Raw genomic sequence first — 15,159 nt, 5'->3', positions numbered from 1 at the left:
TTTTAACTGCCAAAACCCATTTTTTGCATCTAGTGTACTAAAGAATCTTGCACCTGTCAAGTTGGCTGTTATCTCATCTATTGTAGGTAATCTATAGTGTTCCCGCTTGATCGTTTTGTTTAAATCTTTCGGATCCAGACAAATGCGCAAGTCCCCATTAGGCTTCCTAACCACGGTCATACTGTTTACCCAATCAGTTGGGCCTTCAACTTTCGCAATAATTTGTTGTTTCTCCATGTCGTCTAATTTAAGCTTTATTTGTTCTCTAAGGGCTACAGGCAATTTCCGCGGTGCATGTACTACAGGACGTACACTGTCGTCTATCGCTATCCTGTACTCACCCGGCATACAACCTATACCTTCAAACACGTCCGCGTATTCTTCTAAAAATATTGTTTTAAAGTCTTTGTGCGAGTCTGCTGAAAGTATTAACTTTACAACATTCAACTCCTGGCAAGAATCGCGACCTAAAATCGGAGGTGAATCTGTATCGGCTATTATAAATTTTAAAATATAATCATTATTCCTGTGCCTCAACTTTAAGTTGCATCTACCTAATACTTTGATCTCGCCGCCAGAATACCCACGCAACCTAGCTAGCGTAGGCAAAATATCTTGTTTTTTATAGCCTATTTTTTCAAAGTAACTGTACGGCAATACATTTGTGTCTGCACCTGTATCAATTTTTAGCGATATTTTGATATTATTTATGCTTACTGTTACTGACCAATCACTACTATTATTATTATTGAAATAGTAAATTACCTGATCGGTGTCTTCGGCGCTTAATTCATACACGCGACAAACACGCGAAAAGTGGTTTAACCGATTGCACCGCAAGCACCTTTTTCCATAAGCTGGACATCTCTGATTATCATGGGACACTCCACACATCTCACAGGCAGCGCGCATTCCATAATTGATTCCGTTATCCCGTTGATCATATGGTCGCCGAACAGCTGATCCGGCGGCGGCGGGGCGAGCGGCAGACGGGGGGCGCGCGAGCGGTGGTCGAGCGAAGCGCCCGCCTCGCCAGCCACCCCGACCTCGACCTCTGCTAGCCGCTCCTCCACGTCGATATAGAAAATGTACATCTGCAACTTCCTCCTGTGCACCTATGTAATACGCGTGTTGTTCTGTCGACTCCTTTTTTATAACGCCTGCTTGCACGCGTGACATCTGTGCTATATTACAGATATCAATCGCTTTCTGAAGCGTTAAAGTTGGTTCCCGAAGGAGCCGTTCCCTTATTGTAGTGTCTTTAATGCCACAAATTAACCTGTCTCGTACTAAATCGTCGCACAAGTCCTTGAACTCACATTTGTTAGCTAATTTTTTCAGTTCAAACGAGTATTGTTCTATTGATTCTCCATCTTTCTGATCGCGTGTAAAAAATGAATGTCTTTGTACAGTGATATTTTTCCTCAACAAGAAGAAAGAGTCAAACTTGCTAAGTAAACTGTTTAAATCTGCAAACGTGTCACTAAATTGTTCATACACTTCACGTCCTTGCTCACCAATTACATGTAATAAAGTGTTTATTTGCACTTTTGCGTCCTTTTTCCCTAGCTCACACGCGACGGAATAAATTTCAAATGATTTTTTCCACTTCTCCCAGTCTTTTGAAACATTTCCAGACGTTACATTCTGTTCATTGTTCAAAAAAGTAAATGGCGGCGGTGGAGGCAACAACGATTCCATTTTTCAACGATAACACACTATCTACGCCCGGCGTAAACTCGCGACAGTCGCGACACATAAACAAATCACTTTTAAGTCCGAATCGCAATTAGTATCCCGATACTACTAATTCGTTTACTAAGTTTTATTTAGAAATCCTGCGGCTGCGCCATGTTATGTATTGGGACACGTAAGTCAAACACAAGTTCGAGACAAAGACTGATTTATTCATATCTGAGAATACCCACATAATATCGATTCATACTATACCGACAATAACATCTCCCGTTTCCCGTTGCCGCAACACTGCACCAGCAACGGTGCTCACTCTGCAGTCACTATCCGAATGTAACCCATGTCACCCGCATGAACAGTCGCCCACGGTATTCCCGGTACGACCTTCAAACCTTCAAGAAAAGAGCGTATCTTAAAAGCCGTAGCAGACTACCGCCCGGACCGCGACCTTGGTGCGGTCAAAATGTCTCTTTCTCGCTCTTACTTACAACGGCGACCACCTTACACACTATCGATACGTGCGCCGCACCGCATCAAGATCGAGGTGCGATGCGGTAGTCTGTTACGGCTTTAAAAGTCGGCAACGCGCTTGAAAGTCTTGAATCCCCTCTGGTGTTGCAGGTGTCCATGGGCGACGGTAATTGTGGCGTTCCATGCCTAAAGGGTCCTTATGCTTCATGTGCAATAAGGACCTTTTTATCGGAATTTCTGTTGGAAAACCACAATTTGCTTACCATCGGGCGATGAGTCTGCTCGTTTGCGTTCGGGCGTTTTCTATATCATAAAAAACGTATGTGACAAAAGAAAGCCATATGAACTCTCTCAATTTATCTCATCTAAAACTCACTGACTTTCCCTCGAATGAGTTAAAGTTAGATTTTCTTTTTTGTTTGCGTCGTAAAATATTTTCTGCTTAACTTTTATCTTTTCGGTATAGAAAATACAAGTGGTTCGGCGTAGAAACAATATTCGCGATAAGTTTGCCTGTGACCTCTGAAGGTGATGAAACGTTTTTGAAGTCTTACATACATATTATTTTATAGCCTATTTCTCGGAGTGGTAGGCAGAGACCACTGATTTCCACTTGCTACGATCCTGACATATCTCTTTCGCTTCCTTCACTGTCATAACATTCCTCATACACGCTCGCCGGTTTAGGGTGCTCTTGACCTGGCCTTTCTTCAGGATTTCCCCGATCTGATCAGAGAAAGTCCGCCAAGGTCTACCCCTTCCACGTACAAGTCTCTATGCATTGTAAATATATTGTTTTAGCCCCGTATTGTGAATAATAATAAGTAAAAAACTTTGAAAGTTTAAATCAGTATATTGTTTAAAGTAGAATAAGTAAATGTATGTATATACCGTCTCTCTATTACACATTGGATAATTAAGAAGGATTTTGACAAGAATATAATTTATTGATTCAATTTTAATATAATGAATTTTTTTTGTGTAATTTTCGAATTAAAAATGATTAAGGCAAAGTTGGGGACGGGTGGCCAAGATACGTTATTTTAGACATTTCTTTTCTTTTAAACCTATTTTTACGCAACTCGTTTTTTTTTGTGAATTCAATGGAAATCGGTTTATTTTTTTCAATTATTATTCATATTAGGTATACTTGGGCGAAGGTGGGCATCGAAAGCGAAGTTAGGATTCCCTAACTTAAGAGCTTGTTCATATAATTGCGCATAACTATGCAAAAAATAAAACAGGTGCAAACACTATAAGCTTAGAATACCTACAAGTTATGCAATTTTTCACGTCCCTAGCCGTCCTATTATAAACCCCTACCCTAATAACCCGGCAAAAATAGCCACCCCTAAAATAAACTCCCGAATAAGATATTAAGCGGCCGAACTTTTTTAATTTGGATCTCGGCCAGTGCCCATCGATTGGGTGACCTTGAGGCTTCTGAGGTTAATGTTTTTTAGGGTTCCGTACCCAAAGGGTAAAAACGAGACCCTATTACTATTACTAAGACTCCACTGTGCGTCTATCCGTCTGTCCGTCTGTCCGTCTGTCTGTCTGTCTGTCCGTCTGTCTGTCACCAGGGGTGATAGTACTGATGCACACGACTTGTTTGTAATGCAGAAAAGGTGTATACGTATATTGCTAAAAAAATATAACAGAGAAAGTTGTCAGCCTTATTTTTCTGAGCATGGTATACTTACATTACCATGCATCTATATTTTTGAACTAGCCATGTTTGTGAGGAAAAATATGCACTTATTCCAAAAACAGCAAAATGAAAGGTTAAAAACAAACTTTAATTACCTGCACCAAAACTAGAACTATTCCGAAACAGCCCCCTATACGCCGCCGCAAAAAATTATAACAATCTTCCAAACTACATTAGGTCAGAGGAAGAGACGAAACGTTTGCAAAAAAGTTGAAGGCATTTCTTATTAATAAAAACTATTATGCAGTTGACGATTTTTTAAATGATTCCGATATTTGTACCAACTAATGTTAGTGTGTAAATATTTATATTTTTTATTAATTTAATATTTATATTAGCACTAGTCCTAGTTTTAAGTTTTAACTGCCATACCCGTTCCGGGTCCATGAGATACTTTTTACATGTTTTTAACATCTTGTAGTTACCATGGTGCAATAAAGAAAGAAATAAGAAATAAGGCTGTATCTCATGAACCGTGATAGCTAGACAGTTGAAATTTTCACAGATGATGTATTTCTGTTGCCGCTATAACAACAAATACTAAAAAGTACGGAACCCTCGGTGGGCGAGTCCGACTCGCACTTGGCCGGTTTTTTTAAATATTTTTTATTAGCCTAATATAGGCTGTCTTTCCACTGAGGCGGAAATGAGAGGAGACGTGCGGGAATCATTCTTATAATCTAGCGGATCGGACAATAGAACGGAGGATCCAGAGGGCCTAACGCGAACCACGTTCGACGTGTTGCCTCCCTGTTACACTTACGTACGAATTTACAAGTGCAACAGAGGCATAACCACCAATTGCATTGGTTGTAATCAAACGGAGCGGAATGCTCATGACTGATTCCCCAAATCTCCGCTCCGCTTCGCCTCAGTGGACAAGCAGCCTAAATGAGCCCTAAGGCATTAGGAGATTATAGTATATGATAACACACTTAACCTCCATAATTCAGAAACAAATATTCGTGAGTAACACAAATAATGCCCTAACCGGGATTAGAACCCGGGACGGGGCCTCGCACAAGGCTGAGGCCAGTTCAAATTCAACATTTGTTAAGAATTTGATATACGAGCTTGAAGATCGCTCACGCTGATTAGTGCATGTAACATGAAGTGAAAGTCGTGCGTAAGACGCGCCAAAGAGGATATAATTAGATAGAGCGGTACTGTCGTAGTAGATTTTGTAACCACACTAAATTCACTGCCATCTATCGACACACTTTAAAACTAAAAATGAAGATTTATAAAAATACGATAAAATGTATTTAAATATGGATAAATGATTTTTTTTATTTGCATTAATTATTTTTATGATTTTGACCCATGTTATTTCACTGATATGCGTTAAAATTGTTAAATAACAAACGAAACCGTCAACGCCATCTATACGACAGTAGGCCAAAGCTAGCAGCGCCCTCTGATCGAGAATCAAATTTTCTTGATTTTCGAGGCACGTTTTTTCCTTAGACTGTATCCATCTATTACGGAGTTATATCTATCTTTGGACGCGCCAATCAACAAGACGATCAACAAGGTCGTATCAAAACCAGTTTCAAACCATAACAAATTGTTAAATTGGAATCGAATCACTGAATGCTGCTCGTAATGTATAACACTATGATATATTTTATCCCGTCCAGAATGAACTCTTCCAACCAGACGAATTTTCTACAAATGTAACGAAAAAAAATCAGCAGGTTAAGTAACATACAGAAAGTTCCAGAACAACCACGTCACAGGGACACCGGAGGTAGGTCAACTGAAGAGGAACCCAACCAGCGTTTTTTTTTTCATTTCACTCCGCTCAGTCGAACATGACCAGTCAAAGTTGTATGGTTTTCGAGATGCTGGTAGCAAAGATAGACATAACTCCGTAATAGATGGATACAGACTAAGGAAAAAACGTGCCTCGAAAATCACGAAAATTTGATTCTCGATCAGATGGCGCCACTAGTTTTGGCCTACTCTCGTATAGAGGGCGTTGACTGTTTCGTTTGTTGTTTATAATTTTAACGCATACCAGTGAAATAACATGGGTCAAAATCATATAAAAATAATTAATGCAAATAAAAAAAACATTTATCCATATTTAAATACATTTTAACGTATTTTTATAAATCTTCATTTTTAGTTTTAAAGTATGTCGATAGATGGCAGTGAATTTACAGTGGTTACAAAATTTACCATGACAGTACCTCTCTATCTTATTATGTCCTCATTGCTGGTAGGTACTAAAAATGTTAAAACAAAGGGAAAAATTCTCATTTTTTTTTCCGGTAATAACTCGAAAACCGTGCAACTTTTATTGGGGTCATGTTAGGCTGGTTATGTTCCTCTTGAGTTGACCTACCTTCGGTGTCACTATGACGTGGTACTTCTGGGACATCCTGTACATGCGTAGGCAAGTAATTAGGTAGGTACCTACAAAAGTTATGCTCTACAAAGTTAGCAAAACTATTCGTCTACCTTTTCCTAATTGCCGAACCCTAAAGTTATCAAAAAGCCATTATTTGGTAGTTTCGGCACGAAAGAGATATAAACGGACGAAAGTTGCGAAAAACTCTTTTGTGGGCTACATTTCATTGTGTACACTGGTGGCCACTGAAATGTATGCAACCTAAATGTAATAAACTTTTCCCGAGGGGCTACAGTATGGGGTTCTTCAAAAAAGGAGTGTACAGGTTTTTAAAGGGTCGGCAACGCGCGTGTAATATCTCCGGTGTTGCAGGCGTCCATAGGCTACGGTAACTGCTTACCATCAGGCGGGCCGTATGCTTGATTGCCACCGACGTGGTATAAAAAAAAAACTACAAGTTACATTAAATTTTGATTATCTCAATTATTCTCGATGTACTAATTTTACAATTGAAAACAAAAAAAGTTTAAATTAAGAAGATTTTTCATCATCATAATTATACTTCGTAATCTCATCACGCTGACAAGACGATCGGGTAGATTATTCAATACGTATCACATAGAGATTTAAACATTTATTAAAGTATGAATCTTCTCAAATGATTTTTACGCCTAAGACCCTAATCTGTTAATCAAAAAACATTGTTTCTTTTATGCGAGCGGTGGGACCACGCGGGTGACAAAGCAACAATTTAAAAAAAAAAAAATTTTTTAACAAGTAACAACCTATGTGTAATCGGAGAGAGCTTACTTATACCATTTCTTTAGTCCTTGATTCGCATTTATAATATGATAAGTGAGCGATAATTAATTACAGCGGTATTCCGTGCTGAGTAGTTCTAATTTTAAAAAGGATTATTAAGTTAAGATTCATAACGCGATTTAAATACCCTAAATCGAATAATTTTCCGAAATTTTTCAGTTAAATGCCTACAATCAGAAAAAGTTTAACTTGCATCGTGGTTTCATAAAACCACATAATTACTTTTTTCATAGACTGAATGACGGTGACGGAATGCGGATCGAAAAATTTAAGGAAAATTTTGGGACCTATTTTCTTTTATTAGGATCGAAAGAACTTATGATTCTGAGTAGAAATCCATACTTAATAATAATATTATAAATTTGAAATTGTGTCTGTCTGTCTGTATGTAACCTCTTCACGCTTAAACCGCTTAACCGATTTAGTTGTCCCGGGGAAGGACATAGGGTAGTGTTTATCCCAGAAATCATCCTTTAAGGGGGTGGAAATTTGTACAGGAAATCGATAAAAAGCAGATTAGATAAAAAATAAGCTACCCAAATTACTAACTCCATGCAGACGAAGTCGCGGGCAAAAGCTAGTAACTTATAATCTCCCAAGTTTGAAAACAAAAGTGTAGTGTAGTAAATAAAATTGCCCTGGTAGAATTTAAATATTAATTGGGTTGATATCTTTATTTAACACAAAAAATACAATACTTAAAAAATACCTTCTTCTTCTCTGCATAGCCTTATCCCTTATCCCATTTCACTTGGGGTCGGCTCTCCTCGTCCTTATTCGCCAGACACGTCGGTTCTGGGTCGTCGTGTCATTTACTTGGGCTTTCTTCAGGTCACTGTTGATAACGGATGTCCAAGTCAGGGGGGTCTGCCGCACTTCTTCGGGCCGGTACTGGTACATATGTTACTTAAAAAATACCTAAGAACTAAAAACAATATATATAAAAAAACCCTTAACTATAAATAAAACTAAAATATAATATTAATTTGCTATCCACTGCAGCAACATTTATCTGCCTAGAGAAGGCTTTACAAAAGCCACTGCCATTTCAGTGGCACGATTGCTTGTGGCAGGTTTCCATTTTTAAACGACTTTTTAATGGGAAAACCTATTTAGGCAGGTAATTTTGGGATTAATAGCTTTTATAAATAACACTGTTCAAGTATTCATAGATATTTAAATGTACCTTTTTATTTTATGCGGTAAAACTTCTAAACTAGGTCGGAGCTTCGAACTTTGGCATGTACAAATGAGTTTTTTGGGATTTATGGACTATCATTTCTACTAATCATTTTCGGTAAATAAAGAAAAAAATCTCAAGAAAACCTGCATATTTAAATACTAACGCGAAAAGTAGGTAAGCGTGTGTGTGAAGCTTAATATAGCTAGAGTTATAGAGGTAGACCAAGATAAGTCTGCAACGATTTTGATAGCACACGCAGTGCAAGCTGTACAAGTGTTGTTTTCAATGTCAAACTTCTATGAAATTATGACGTACATATAAATTATGCTATAAAACTATACCACTTAAAACAAAAATTTGACAGTTCCGAACAACTGACAGGCCGATATCGTCCGGCGGACTGGTAATGGGTGGGCCATGGGCCCCTTTACAGTGTATCGGATTCACATGGTACTGTAGTCGAGAACATCCGGATATACGTAAGCATTTTTGTCTGAGCAGGAACGTCGATTTTCGCTTCGCTCGGGTAATAAATGTATTTATATTCTTAAGTACTCAGCTTTTATATGACTAATCCCAATAGCACTAGTTTACCCTCTGGGTTGGAAGGTCAGATATTAGTCATGTTTAGTTTTTAATACCAAATTATTCGGAACGCATCCTTAAATTGTTTCGTTATGCCATTTTTGTCATCTCTTTCATTCTCACTTTTTATCCTATATATATTTCTCGTTTGGGGCATGCGCATAACACAAAACAAAAGGAACAAAATTTTGAATTTGATCAAAGAAGAAAGAAAATGTCAGAGCTCTGTGCGGTCGGATTTTTATTGTGATTTGGTGAATTTTATGGTTTAAGTACTTTAACGAAAGTCATTGGATGTGAAGATAGTGAAAGTGAAGTTACACTTAAAGTGGAGTTTAACTAGAGCCACGAAGACCTGCACAAGCGCCACGGGGGTGAGTGTAGGGATATATCTATATACAATACGTCTTTTTATTTTATCCTTGCATCGAGAAACGGGTGCAAATTCTTCCGAGCTGCTGACCAGACAGAATCGGCGCAATAACAAAAGAGTCAAAATCCAGGTCAACCGGGTGACTGGAAGGCTTAGAAACCAAGTCACTTTCGTAAAAACTAATGTCTATGCCAATTCTTGGGATCAAGCGGACCCCAGGCACCCATGAGTCCAAAATGGGACAACGCGAGGATGATAAAGTACTCAGCTTATGAAGCCAGCTTTTGTCGCTGACTGTACAGTCGCCATCAGATATATCGCAGCGGCCAAGGTGCTCACAAATATCTGAATACGCCTCTATTGTCAAGGCGTTAAAGTGCGTGTTCAGATATTGTGACCACCTCGGCCGCTCCGATATATCTGATGGCGACTGTACATAAATCCGCCGTGACCTCTGGTTGAGCTGCAGCGATCCATCATCGAGATTATAACGACCCATATCACAGAAAAAGACCAGTGATATGCTCAGGAAGATATATGGTGAGCCAGATGTATTTCATTGTTAAATGCTCAGCTGTTCGGAATGTTAACATAGCTTTGGAAATTCGTTTGCTAATGATTTTATTGCAATCGTAAATTGTTTCGCCTTTTACATTACTTTACATACCTACACAAGTCTTAATTAGTTAATTATGTTTTATCCCTTTCTTACAAATACGTATGTAAGTCAAAAATGATAAAGATTTGTAGCGCGCTTATGAATAACTCCATATTCTCAGTGTTCCGTGCAAAACTTTGTTTTGACAAACGGAACACTAAAGGATGACTCACGTTAGACCGGGCCGTGACCGGGCCGGAGCTACCGGCGCTTCGTTTCCTATGGAAAACATCACGTGATCACCTGTCATGTCATAGAAAAATAAGCGCCGGAAGCTCCGGCCCGGTCTAACGTGAGTCATCCTTTATGGGATCACTTCGATCTTGCAAATCAATTAAATGAGTTTTTTTTCCTTATAATACTGTTCCAGTAGTTGTTTTAGAATTTAGTTGTCCAACGTAAAACATGGGCTACTTAAAACTTTTTTTCTCGTTTTCAGTGCTGATATTTTTTTTACAGTGCGTGTAATCTTTACGCGCGATTAAAGTAAAACTTGTTTGACGATGACGTTTATCGCTATGTTGGCACTTTGACGTGTGTCCTATTGTGCGTGTGTCACTACTGAGCGTTACTTCCGTCAGAAAAATTCTGAGTTACCCTCTAGTCGCGTCTAAAGAAGTTTTACTTCAAAAGTTAAGATAAGGAAGTATTTTTCATAGCATTCCTTTCAAAGTTTAGATTACATTCGGATGGTAACTGCAGCAGCATTTAGGGATGACTCACGCTAGACCGGGCCGGGGCCGGGCCGAAGCTTCTGGCGCTTCGTTTTGAAAAGCACAACGTGATCACCGATCAGCCGTCATAAAAAAAAAACCGGCCAAGTGCAAGTCGGACTCGCACACCGACGGTTCCGTACTTTTTAGTATTTGTTGTTATAGCGGCAACAGAAATACATCATCTGTGAAAATTTCAACTGTCTAGCTATCACGGTTCATGAGATACAGGCTGGTGACAGACAGACGGACAGCGGAGTCTTAGTAATAGGGTCCCGTTTTTACCCTTTGGGTACGGAACCCTAAAAATGGCCCGGTCTAGTGTTAGTCATCCTTAATAAAGCAGTTATGCAGCGCGACATTTTAGAAAATTTGACAGTTGTGTCAGTAAGTCAGCAGGAACGTCGCACTGCAATTTTGCAAATAGGTATTTCTGTTTTTATTTAATAATGAATTTACTTATTAAATATATTAATAACGGGTCACTCACGTGTTTTAAGTCGAAAACGCTCGACATGTTTCACTCCGTACCGAGGAGCGTCATCAGGAGCTTGAGCTCGGTACGGAGTGAAACATGTCGAGCGTTTTCAACTTAAAACACGTGAGTGACCCGTTATTAATATATTTAATATGTCTATGTCTCACGGAAGTTTTGTGATGAATTTACTTATTTGAAATCGCGAAGCGTCTGGTTGACGTAACTGGTGACAGAAGAGCTGGCGGCTTCCTCGCACAACGTATCTGCATTGCGATACAGCGAGGAAATGCCGCCAGCATCCTTGGTACAATGCTTCAAGGGCCTATTTTAGATTTAGTTATTAATTTCGTTTACGTAGTACCACTGTATATATCTTGTATGTAAATAAATGGATTTTCTTTTAATCAAGTATATATTTAATAATTTTAACCGTGAAAAAGGAGAGTAAGTTCAGAAATAAGTTTTAAGAATAAGGTAAATACCTACGTATCTTACCTTGTGTTAAATTTAAAAGTCAATAACGCTGAACAATCGCCATCAGATATATCGGAGCGGCCGACACGCTCAAAAAATCTAAACACGCATTCTAGTGCCTTGACAATAGAGGCGTGTTCAGATATTTGTGAGCACCTTGGCCGCTCCGATATATCTGATGGCGGCTGGACAATGGCAGCCCACATTTACTTTACCATTGTGAAAACGCCACCTCAAATAATAAGATCCATTGCAATGTTACTTTTTTTTAATATTCTCTCAATCTCAGAACCAATGACACAGATACACTTCCTATTATAAGCCATTATACTTCTTAAAGTAATACGCATATGTCTCAGAATGGCGTGAACAATATCGGGAACTTAGGGCTTTTTAGGTTTAGTACAAAAGTATCAAGTCTGATATAAATTGCACCACCTCACGATAGCAGTGGCACAGAAAACATGCTTCAGAGAACTTTGGCGTTAGACAAAATAAAAATACCTACTGTCCCATTGTGCAACGGTGTGATTTACAAAAAGAATAAATAACAGAAAGACCTTTTTTTTTTATACCACGTCGGTGGCAATCAAGCATACGGCCCGCCTGATAGTAAGCAGTTACCGTTGCCTATGGACGCCTGCAACACCGGAGATATTACACGCGCGTTGCCGACCCTAACACTCCTCTTCCTCGTTGAGCTCTGGCAACCTTACTCACCGGCAGGAACACAACACTATGAGTCTTGGTGAGGGTCTAGTGTTATTAGGCTGCGGTTTTCTGTAAGGTGGAGGTACTTCCCCAGTTGGGCTCTGCTCTAGATCTGGAATGACATCCGCTGTCCTGTGCCCTACCACATAAAGCGAGATGTCATTCACAGTGCCCATACCTCTCTTTTGGACGTAGTTTAAGGACATATCCGGGTCCGGACGCAGTTTGAGGACATACCCGGGTCCATTATCGGGATAAGTTCGCATTTGTACCTAAATTATGAATTTATGAATGTAACTTTTGTGAATATGCTCTACTAGTCTTCGAAGTAGGTAAAATATAGTTATTTGTTTTACAAGGGGGCAAAGTTGTTGTGCTATTATTGGTACCCGAGCAAGCGAAAGATTCCAAAATTAAACCAAGAGCGTAGCGAGTGGTCCGAAAAATGGAATTTTGAGCGTTGCGAGGGTTTCAAGGCAAGAGGGTTGAACAAATTTTGCCACCGAGTGAAAAACAATACTTTTCACCATACCAACACAAGGAAAATACTACTTAACTGTAAAATATCAAACAAAATCAAAGCAAATCGATTCAACATGAATGGTATTACTTATCATTTGAAATCATCATTTAAAAGTCAATTCTACCAGCCAATATAAAGAAACAACTCAAAATATGCATTTGATTACTTTGCCCCACATGTGGATAAAATGCAACTTTCTCGTCGGTTTTTAAACAATCAAGAGAGCCTTTGCCAGCTGGTTTGGTGAAAATATATAATACCTACTAGTTAAAAAAAGAAGAGTTTCTGCTACTCCTGTTCTCTGCGACAGGTCACGGGTCGGGCTATAGGTAATTTAAAATGTGTCGCAATGTCCAATGCGGCAATGCGGGATCGTTTTTGAGCACAATACGATAGGATAGTGAAGTGTTGTGTGACTTGTGTGTTTGCCAATTTATGGACTGTCAATATCGTCGGCTATGATAGTAAATGGGCCCACCCATTGCCAGTCCGCCGCGCCGGACGATATCGGCCTGCCAGTTGTTCGGAACCGCCAAATTTTTGTTTTAACTTAGAGGCCGATATCGTCCGGCGGACTGGTAATGGGTGCCCCTTAAGAAGCATTTTTAACAAAAAAATCAATCATTTCCATACGATATAATTATGATCATTTTAGTCATGAACATTTATGTATCAATTTATGATTGCGACACATTCAAATGTCCAACGACGAAAATGGGGACTACGTTTGTGTTGAGAAGCGGTGACGTCGTGATGTCAGGAGTGAAACATGTCGAACGATTTTAGGGTTCCATACCCAAAGGGTAAAAACGGGACCCTATTACTGAGACTCCTCTGTCCGTCTGTCCGTCTGTCTGTCACCAGGCTATATCTCATGAACCGTGATAGCTAGACAGTTGAAATTTTCACAGATGATGTATTTCTGTTGCCGCTACAACAATAAATACTAAAAAGTACGGAACCCTCGGTGGGCGAGTCCGACTCGCACTTGTCCGGTTTTTCGACTTCACACACGTAAGTGACCCGTTTTAATATATCTATTTAATAAGGGTAAACAGGTAGAAGTATATAGGAGCAAATACCTAGGGAATCCATGCACACTAAAGGAGGCAACTAGCAACCTGAAGACCTTGCTAGGTTTCGTAGAGGAGCTGGGGTGGTTAGAGTAGCGCTACCTCGTTTCACGCAAAATAGGCACATTGGATGTCGAGTTGCGGAAAATGCCCAGCAAAACTAACTAACTAACTAACTAGCCCGCGCAGCATGGTTTCCCCTATCACTAAGTCCGTCACTTTCGCACTCACATACTTGTTAGAACGTGACAGGCATGGTAATAAGCGTACCGTGCTAACTCTAGGGGTCCCGAGTTTGTAAGGCTTTTTGCCAGGCTCCCATGAGCCGTGGCAAAAAGCCGGGACAACGCGAGGGAGATGATGATGATGATTTTGTAAATAAAGCACATCACTAGTTCGGCCAGAAAGAACGTTGTTACTGACTTCTATTATTTATGTTGCAGGTGTGTTTCCGATCCGTTTGCTAGCGGCGAAATAAAAATGGAACTACTTTTTCCGGACAGGAAATAAAACCTTGGTCCAGAGTCGAATCTACAAATTTTATCTTCTTACTCTGCCGTGTCAGACGCGCGAAATATTATGAGCGCTCATACAACGATTTCATCTAACTTTAAGTTAACATAGTTACGCGCAACCACCAAATGTATGAAACAGTGGTTACGCCAAACTATGTTTATGCGTTTATTTCAAAAACTATGTACTTTTACAAAAAAAAAGTAAAGAAATATTATTCTTCATGTCTAGTGAAACACAAAACACATATTAAAAATGACTTAACTCAAAAAACTCACGAAATATATGAGTTTATTAGTTTTCACGCTCACCAAAAACTTTAAAGTCGATTTACTCAAAACTGTGTTTTTTGAGATAGCAGAGATACGTCTGACACGGCAGTACTGTTTGGAGAGGACGGGATGACCAACCTTCGACACTTGATGACCTGCCGACTCCAGTTTTGAGTTTCTTCTTTTCGGCACATCCACACTTTATTGAGTTCACAATTCACAGGGCATGATGTCCATGGAGTACTTTTTCACATGATTTTGAGTTTATTTAGATGAGCCAATTTTTAGGCTCGCGCGCGGTGATAGGTTTAGGTGGCACTGGCGGTTGAATGCGGGGAGTGGGGGGATAGGAATGTATGTTGCCAGGTATAAATATATAATAGGTGCGTTCGAGTGGTGTGTTTGAGATAATAAAAATAAACTTAAAATTAATTGGAAAAATGTATGAAATATTCACAATGGCGTTGCCAACTGTTTCCTATTAGTTTTACTATTAGAAGTAAAAATTTACTTCGTGACTGATCACAGCAATAAATGTAATATATGAG

At 39.4% G+C, this 15,159-nt stretch overlaps 2 protein-coding genes across 2 annotated transcripts in view; both read right to left on the bottom strand.

The window, feature by feature from the left end:
• The window catches only part of LOC134750683 (octopamine receptor beta-2R-like), an 86,177-nt gene that overhangs the window by 56,927 nt on the left and 14,091 nt on the right, over positions 1–15,159 (bottom strand). The window lies entirely within an intron of this gene.
• On the bottom strand, positions 822–1,884 carry LOC134750761 (uncharacterized). The gene is made up of 2 exons (XM_063686003.1): positions 1,116–1,884; positions 822–1,054 (listed from the first exon to the last, which is right to left on the bottom strand). The coding sequence occupies exons 1-2, from the start codon at positions 1,699–1,701 to the stop codon at positions 822–824; spliced, it is 819 nt and encodes a 272-aa protein (XP_063542073.1). The 5' UTR covers positions 1,702–1,884.

This window comes from Cydia strobilella, chromosome 20, assembly GCF_947568885.1.
Source record: "Cydia strobilella chromosome 20, ilCydStro3.1, whole genome shotgun sequence".
Lineage (NCBI taxonomy): Eukaryota > Metazoa > Arthropoda > Insecta > Lepidoptera > Tortricidae > Cydia > Cydia strobilella.
Note: the sequence above shows the minus strand (reverse complement) of the source record. Positions and strands in the feature narration are given on the sequence as shown.